This window comes from Phyllostomus hastatus, unplaced genomic scaffold, assembly GCF_019186645.2.
Source record: "Phyllostomus hastatus isolate PE091 unplaced genomic scaffold, TTU_PhHast_1.1 phas_contig_1162, whole genome shotgun sequence".
Classification (NCBI taxonomy): domain Eukaryota; kingdom Metazoa; phylum Chordata; class Mammalia; order Chiroptera; family Phyllostomidae; genus Phyllostomus; species Phyllostomus hastatus.
The window spans coordinates 8,829,680-8,839,009 of record NW_025333537.1 but is presented as its reverse complement, the minus strand read 5'-3'; the positions used below and the strand labels follow the sequence as shown (position 1 = coordinate 8,839,009).

The 9,330-nt window shown below is 45.3% G+C and overlaps 1 protein-coding gene across 1 annotated transcript; it reads left to right on the top strand.

Moving 5' to 3' along the window:
- The first annotated feature begins 5,863 nt into the window (after positions 1-5,863).
- Positions 5,864-8,550, top strand: LOC123820355 (disintegrin and metalloproteinase domain-containing protein 1a-like). Its single transcript, XM_045841053.1, is given in 6 exon segments — positions 5,864-5,948; positions 6,107-6,193; positions 6,196-6,749; positions 6,751-6,987; positions 6,990-7,202; positions 7,204-8,550. Coding segments are annotated over 6 exon segments (2,523 nt in total).
- Positions 8,551-9,330: the final 780 nt, after the last annotated feature.

Here is a 9,330-nt window from a genome sequence, read left to right as displayed (position 1 = left end):
TGATATCACGGAGTGGTGGGTTTGTATCTTGTTTGGCTCTGAGGGCCCAGTCGATTTCGAGTGCTTGGTAACTGACCAAGTGGAGGACTTAACCAGAGCCAACCTTACGATAGGAAGGTAATCTCAATGGATGCCACCTGCTGCATCCTAGGCATGGCACAACAAAAGCCTGGCTCAAGTGCAGTGTTGCCACAGGTCAAATCTCAGGAAAGTTCCTGAACATCAATCAGTCTCTGACAATCCATGTGCTGAAACCCTCTTCTAACTGCCCATCCTATATAAGCAGAAAAGAACAAACAAAAGAATAAGACCTGGTTTCTGCTTTCAAGAAGCTAATGTTAATTACTTTTGGTGAAACAAAACTAAACTTAAGAGCAAAATTGAAAATCAAGCCTTCAAGCCTTCAGTTATATAAGTTTCCAAGTTACAAGATCTGCTGGTTACCAAATCTCACCATGTTGTATGCCAGAAGATCAAGATTCATGGGGAAAACACACTATTAGTTGGTTGTCACCTGAGAGCTTTGAGAACAAGGATAAAAATGGGTAACTGAGGACGTACAAATGTAAAGGTGTCATCAGAGACTTGAAAAAGATGTGGAGGATTTCTGCCAAGAAGCAGAGAACAGGAGGGGTGACCTCCCTGACTGCAGGCAGATGCTGATGGTGACTAAAAGCTAATCACTATCAGCTATTTTCAAAACTTAGCAAATATAAGGGAATCATGATTTAGGTACAGAGTAATCATGCTTAGCTAATTTTTTAAAAATCCGTACTCAATGCTATGTTTATTGGTTTTAGAGCGAGAGAAAGGAAGGAAGGGAGGGCAAGAGGGGAGGGAGAGAAAGAGAAACATCGATGTGAGAGAGAAACATCAATTGGTTGCCTCCTGTACATGTTCTGACTGGGGATTGAACCCACAACCCATTGGGGTACATGACAACACCCTAATCAACTGAGCCACCTGGCCAGGGCTCATGCTTAGCTAATTTAATGGCATTTCTTAAGGACCAAAAGTCAGGTAGATAATTGGGAATCAATTAAATAAAACCTATTTAGGATCTCACAATATTTGACAAAACTTACAAAAATTTAGCAAATATGTAAGTTATATAGGCTTTTTAATTTATTGATGCTGCCCTTTGATTGGCCCTTGGGTATACAAAAACAGTAAAAGCAGGAACAGCTCTTTAAATCAACGTTCTGCGAAAAAGTAACAAAAAATCGGACAAATTTATACATTGTAAGATAAATCTAAAAAAGTGTGGAATCCCCAAACTCCAGGGATTGACAGTAGAAGCTCTTCAGGATAGACCATAGGGGGAAAGTAACCAATTTTAATGTGGGCAGGAGAGAGAAGATAGGGTACTTGGGTCTGAAAGCTCCAGGTTCATGGTTCAGTGTTCTGCATTTTGTGTGACTGCTTTTATGAAGTGCAACTTTTTCACCCGATTCCTCTTCCCATCATGTCTCAGGGGCTCAGAGGGATGCTTGCTTATAGGTTCTGAGTATCTGTGTTCATAGTCACTCATGAGCCAGCCTGCTGCTGCCCCAGGAATTCTGACAGTGGCTGTCTGCCTTCCCTGGGTGGCTACTGCCCTCTGTGTTCCCTCAGGCCAGTAGAGACCCAGGTCCTTCCCTCAATCCCCAAAGGACAGCCAAGTCCAGGTTCTAGATTTTTATACAGATTTTTTTTTTGGGGGGGGGTGTAGGGAAATTACAATGCAGAAAAGAACAAATTTCAGTTTTGCCAATTTTACTATTCCTGGAGTCCAGGGGTCATGACCCTCCCTGGGAGGCTGGGACAGGTCCTCTTTCTTTGGATTGCCCCAACCTGACATCTTTTCTTGTCTATTACAACATGCTTTTAGAAATATCCTCATAATTTGCAGTCAAACTCCACTCACTCCTCTGGGGCTCACTTGAAGGAAAAATAAAAGATTTATGTTAAACACAGGTACATTATCAACCTCACAGGAATGCTGAAGTTTTATCTAATAAAGTTGTAAATTTTTTAAAGACACATTGAAATTAAAAATTTTTAAATATTTTATTTATTTTTAGAGAGACAGGAAGGAAGGGAGAAAAAGACGGGAGAGAAAAATCAATGTGTAGTTGCCTCTCATGTACCCCCTACCAGGGACCTGGCCTGCAACCCGGGCATGTGTGCTGACTGGGAATCAAACTGGTGACCCTTGGCTTCATAGTCTGGTGCTCAATCCACTGAGCCACACCAGCTAGGGTAAAATTAAAATTTTTTTTAATTTGTTGATTTTATAGGGGGTGGAGAGAGAGGTGTTTATTTTTCCACTTACATGTATTTATGCACTCATTGGTTGATTCTTGTGTATGCCCTGGCCAGGTGTCAGACCTGCAACCTTGGTATATCAGGATGACACTCTAACCAATGGAGCTACACAGACAAAGTCTAAAAACTTCTTGTGTTTATAAACTTAATTTCAGAATAGAATTTTGGTGTTCCCAGTGGGCAAATGTACACACTGACATGTTTCTCTGCTTTGAGACATTAAGTTTTACATATTTTTTGAACTACAGAAGAATTTTAAAAATATCCAATACCACTTTTGTTATTTAATACAATTACGAAAGTCTTGCATATAGAATATGAAGGTCTTGAATCAATTTGGGAATGACATAGTCACAGTGGCTCTTCTCACAGTTAGAAAATATGTTAAAAATTATTTAAGAAGAGAACATTGAGGTAGACTCATGACTGACCAAGTGTTTGCAACCTCATGCCTGCTTCATTGCTGTCATCTAACTAGCCTGACCAGCAAAATGCAGGAAGAGGGAGGTACATTTTGAGACCATGAATGTGCCATTTGTCAGCATAGTTGTGGGTTTTTCTAGGGACATTTTCAGCCCTTCAGGGAAAGCATGAAGCAAGCACATACACACAACATACAACAGATGAGACCTCACAGCACCCTTACCTGGGAGTCATTTATTCATTCAATAAGTAAGTCTATTGTACTTGATCGCATCTTGAACCTGGGCATAAAAAGATGAACAAACGGAAGAGGGCCCTGGACACATGCAAGCCATTTTCTAACACAGAGGAGACTTTTAGGAGACCTAGTCTTCAACTGACATAAACTTAGGATACTAATATGTCAGGGCCATCCAGAGAAGAGTATAGGCCTGGAGTTGCCAGCCAATGTGCCCATGAAGATCACACACAAGAAAAGGCTTCCCTGTTGGCATCTCCCACACACATTTTTGGACGGTGTCATAAACAGAACTTGAGAGACTGAATTTAGATGATGTTAAAAGATAAGAGGGCTTCCACTCAAGATGGCAACATAGGTAGACATGACTAACCTTTTTGCACAACCACATCAAATTACACGTAAAATATAGAACAACAATCACTTAGGAATGTCAGAAATCTAGTTGAACAGAAGTCTAAGAATGACAAAACCGAGTTAAATGGAAGTCTGGCAACTACGGAACTGATGCAACCACATCCATCCAGACTGGTAGGAGGGGCATGGACACAGAACAGGCTGGCCCCACATCCATGGAGATAAAATTCAGGAGGGATATCTCAGGAGTGAGGAGTCCCAGCCTCACATCAGGCCCCAAAGCCCAGGATTCCAGTGCCAGGAAGATAAGTCCCCACAACCTCTGGCTGTGAAAATCCAGTGGGGATTGAGTCAGTGGAGGAGGCTGCTGAAGCCGTAAGCAGTTCCTCTTGGGGAACCCAAACATGGACTCACCTACTCAGACTCACTCCCTCTGAGCCCCGGTACCGGGGTGGCAGCCTGAAGGGTACCAGTGGTATACAGGGAGAGAGTATCTGGCACTGTGGTAAGCAGAGGCGACTGTCCCTCTGATAAGCCCTCCCCCTATAGAGCCAGTAAGTTGGTGCCATATCTGAGACTCCATCAACCAGGCTAACACTGTGTGACCCACCTTGGAGATCACAGGGGCTCTATCCCACCTCCTTTATGGGCCCAGCCAAGCTTCTTTTCCATAAGAATAGCTGGTCTTGGCTCCTGACTCCTATCAAGCAAGCAACAGCTGGCTTCAGTGAGCCCTAGAGGCAGCCACATTAGAATAACAGCTTGGCTTCACCTAGGAATCTCCAAGCCCAGCACAAGTAGCAGCCATCTCAGATTGCTTTATAGCTCAGGCAAGGTGCCCCAGGCAAAACACAGGTGGTGGCTGACCTTGTCCTATACCACTCAGGAAACCCCAGGGTCAGTATACCCCGTGGACAACTACAGACAACGTTGGAGCACCACCACCCTACCCCTGTGCAGCTGATCCTACATGGAGGGTGGAGGTTGATGGTCAGTAGTCACAGCCAAGACTTGCAGCTGACTGGCCTGGGTAAATCCTTCCTGTTGACCTGCCAAAAGCAACCAAGGCTCAGCTACAAGAGAAGGGTGACACAAAGGGTGTACCTTGAGTACCCAGCTTAAATGATAGGAAAGGCTATGTCACTGGACCCTACAAGACATCTACTATATTAGGCCACACTACCAAGACACATAGTCAAAGCAGCTCTACTTAATACATAGAAACGAACACTGGAGGATGCCAAAATGAGACAAAGAAACATAGCCCAAATGAAAGAACAGATCAAAACTCCAGAAAAAAGAGCTGAACAAAATGGAGATAAGCAATCTATCAGATGCAGAGTTCAAAACACTGTTTATAAGGATGCTCAAGGCACTTAGTGAGGACCTCAGCAGCATAAATAAGACCCAGTCAGAAACGAAGGATACACTAATTGAAATAAAGAACAATTTATAGGGAAACAATGGCAGAGTGGATGAAGCCGAGAATAAAGTCAATGATTTGGAACATAAGGAAGCAAAAAACTACCAATCAGAACAACAGGAAGAAAAAGAATCCAAAAAATGAGGATAGTATAAACAGCCTCTGGGAAAATTTAAAGAGGTCCAACATTCGCCTCATAGGGAGGCCTGAAGGAGAAGAGAAACTACAAGAAATTGAAAATGTATCTGAAAAAATAGAAAACTTCCCTAAAGTGGTGAAGGAAATACACATGCAAGTCCAGGAAGCACAGAGAGTCCCAATTATGATGGATGCAAAGAGGCCCACTCCAAGCCACATCATTATTAAAAGGCTAAAGGTTAAAGACAAAGAGACTCTTAAATGCAAGAGAAAAGAAGTTACCAGAACGTCACCAGATGGGCGAGGGGAGGGGGGAAATGGGTGAAGAAGTGAGGGGATTAAGAAGTGCAAATAGGTAGTCAGAGAATAGCCACGGGGATGTAAAATACAGTATAGGAAACAGAGTAGCCAAAGCTTATACACATGACCCTTGTACATGAACAATGGTGGGGGGATTGCCTGAGGGAATAGGGACCTCTGGGTGGAAGTGGGCAAAGGGAAAAATCAGGACAACTGTAACAGCATGATCAATACAAAATGATAACAATAAAGAATATTGACCCTTGCCCCATTTGGGTCTATCTTGGGACACAGGGCAGCCAACCTCTGGCCCTATCTAAAGTCTATCCTGAGAAATGTGCACATCACTACAATGCCTCACTGAGGGATCAAAATCACCCCGAGTTGTGATGTCCATGTGTTACAGAGTGAGAGTTTTAGAGGGGGGAATGGCCAATGGAGTGTGCCCACCAATAATCACCAAGCCCCCTGGTCTGGAACATTAGGAGTTAACTGAGCAACGGACACAGGACGGGTGGGGGGTGGGGGTGTTCTGTGTGGCACAGTTGAGGAAGGCATGGAGGTATTGCTTTCCTCTCTCAAGCGACAATCTTGCATTTTAGAGTTTGCAGTCAGTCCTTCTTTGTGATTACATCACCACATGTCAAAAAGACTTCAGTCAAGAATCTCTGAAGCTAATGCTGCACAAGGGAGTCACAGGAAAAGGACACTATCTGAAGGATAACAGAGAGATCAAAGAGACTAGAAAGGACACAGCCAGAGGTAGGCGGCAGCTCTCAGAAGTCGGCAGTAGCCACCCTTTATGCAGCCAGCAGACACCTGGAGCTAATACCTGTGACTGAGGGTCTGCACGTCACGGAGAGCTGGTGCTGATGGACACAGGCCCTGCGGCAGCCACTGATTCACCAGGGCCACGCCAGTGGCCACCTCTGTGAGACACTCTGCCTCTTCCTTGCCTTCTCTAAGGAAGAAGCAAGTGCTTCTGTGTGAGACAAGAAGAGTGCTTCAATTCAGGCTCCCCAGATGAAGGGCTTGGGGCTGGTACTGGTGCCAGGATCTTCACATGCAGCGTTGGGCATCATGCTGGTGTTGGTACTGAGTTTCCTGCCAAGCTTCTACTGTGCCCTGGGATCAGCACGTTACTCTTCCTATGAAATAGTCACCCCCGGGGCTCTGACAGTTGAGGGAAGGGAAGACCCAGTGGAAGAGGTATCTTACGTGATATTTATGCAGGGCCAGAAACAGCTGATCCACCTGAAGGTGAAGAGAGACCATTTTGTCAATAACTTCCCAGTCTTCAGCTACCACAATGGCACCCTGGGACAAGAAAGGCCTTCCGTCTCACATGACTGTCACTATGAAGGCTACATAGAAGGAGTCCCAGGGTCTTTTGTTTCTGTCAACACCTGCTCAGGCCTCAGGGGCGTCCTGATTAAGGAGGGACGGTCCTATGGCATTGAGCCCGTGGACTCTTCACAACACTTTACCCACGTGCTGTACACCACGGCACATCAAGCTCGAGTCTCCTGCAGCGTCACTCCCGAAGACAGCCAAGTGGTGTCCCCCCAGCAGGCAACAAGGGAGCAGGAAGCCTGGAGGTCTACAGGCACCATCCTACCTGTGGTCACACACCAAGTACGTGGAGATGTTTGTCGTGGTCAACAACCAGCGGTTCCAAATGTGGGGCAGTAACGTCAGTGAGACAGTCCAGAGAGTGATGGACATCATCGCCCTGGCCAACAGCTTCACTAGGGGAATAAACACAGAGGTGGTGCTGGCCGGAATGGAGATTTGGACCGAGGGGGGGACCCCATAGAGGTCCCAGAGGACCTGCAAGTGGCACTCAGGAATTTCAATAGCTGGAGACAAGAGCAGCTCCTCCATCGTGTGAAGCATGACGTTGCCCACATGATTGTTGGACAGCATCCTGAACAGGGTATGGGGCAGGCGTTTCTCAATGGTGCCTGTTCCACAGGCTTTGCAGCAGCTGTTGAATCCTTCCATCATGAAGACGTCCCTCCTGTTTGCAGCGCTCCTGGCCCACGAGCTTGGGCACAACTTGGGTATTCAGCACGACCACTCGGCCTGCACTTGCAGAGATAAACGCTTCTGCCTCATGTATGAAGATATCACTAAAGAAAGTGGCTTCAGCAACTGCAGCTCTGACTACTTCTACCGGTTCCTGCAGGCACACAAAGGGGCCTGCCTGTTTAACAACCCTCAGCACAAAGGCCGCCTGCGGAGGGATTCCACCTGCGGCAACGGGGTGGTGGAGGGCGAGGAGCAGTGTGACTGCGGTTCTGCCTGTTACAGTCACCGGTGCTGTGACCAGACATGTAGACTGAAGGGGAATGCAGACTGTAGTGATGGACTCTGCTGTTTTGGTTGCCGATTGAGAAATAAGGGGTACGTGTGCCGTTCTGCTGCGGGAGAGTGTGACCTCCCAGAGTACTGTGATGGTACCTCTGCAGAGTGCCCTGCAGACAGCTATAAGCAAGATGGTACACCGTGTGATAGACTTCACTACTGTGTTGGGGGTCGATGTAGGAACCCTGATAGTCAATGCTCAGATCTCTATGGGTACACTGCACAGTCTGCCCCCGAAAACTGTTACATTTCAATAAACAGCAAAGGGAACAGGTTTGGAAACTGTGGCCGCCCCACCTCAGCAAAGTCAAGTTACGTTAAGTGTTTTGACGATAATATATTTTGTGGGAAAATTATATGTACAAATGTTAAATGGGTCCCATCAATCAAACTCCATTACACAGTGATCCAGATTCCTCATGAAAATGACTTCTGCTGGAGCATGGATGCCTATAACATTACTGATATCCCTGACGACGGGGATGTGCACTCCGGCACTCCTTGCGCCCCAAACAAAGTCTGCGTGAATTACTCCTGCACCGATTATGCTGCGCTCAACTATGACTGCGATCCAGCGAGAATGTGTGGTGGGAGAGGGGTCTGTAACAACTTAAGGCACTGCCATTGTGAGGTTGGCTATGCGCCCCCTGACTGTAAAACCATAGGTGACGGGGGTAGCGTGGACAGTGGTCCCCCTGCCAAACCAGATGATGAAAATCCAAGTCAGGATGAAAGGAAAAGTCACAGCGTTGGTCATGGTAATTTGGGCAGAGGTGGTGAAAATAGAGATGATGGCAAAACCATTGGCAATCTGGTGTATGTATTCCCCTTGTTTCTTTTTGGAATATTTTTAGCTCTAATTATTGCTATCATTCTTGCGGCTAGAAAGGATTTTTCACGGTGCTCAAAACAGGCCGTAGAAGAAACTGAAGAAGTGGCTGTACAAGAAGAGGAAGGAAGCATAAGAGAGGAAACAACAGAAGCAGAAAGTGACTGATAGGAAGATGCCTAGTACGGCAAACCCTGACACTTGACCTGGTGGCGCAAACGTGCAGTGGTCACTTATGGCTGCAGTGGCTCTGACTGGATCTCTGAAGTCTGTAGGAACGTACTCATGTAGGAGCAGGGGTTCTCTTCTGTCTTTAGTTTAGCAATTGATTATATATACATATGTAAAATCATTTCTAAAACATTTTATTATTTTTCCTTTTCACACTTTATGAAACCATTTAAATAAACTTCTCTCATGGATCATACCTATCAATTTTTTAGACATTTTTTCTTGTATTGATTCTAGAGAGAGGGGAGGTAGAAAGAGAGGGAGAGAGACATAATGTGGCAGAGAAGCATCAATCGGTTGCCTTTTGCGCATGCCCCCACTGAGGACCAAACCTGCAACCCAGGTATGTTCCCTCATCCGGTATCAAATCCTCAAACCTTTTCGTTTGCAGGATGATGCCCAAACCCACTGAGCCACATCAGTCAAGGCAGGGCCATTTGTGAGTTACCAGTTTTTCAGAGAATACCATTTTCCATCTACTTTGTAAGACATATATCTCTTCCAGGGTTTTTAATCCCTGTCACAATTACACATTATATAAAAGTTTTTTATTTGATTTGTTGTTGTAATTTTCCCAGTGGAGTATATTCATGAAAAGATTTTAAATTAAAAAGTAAATAACAGTTTTTAGACAAAGCATCATTTTAGGATTTATATATCCTATAAACTCCTTTAGATTTGGGACTCTCTGGAAGTGGCTGTTCTGATGCAGGGTGG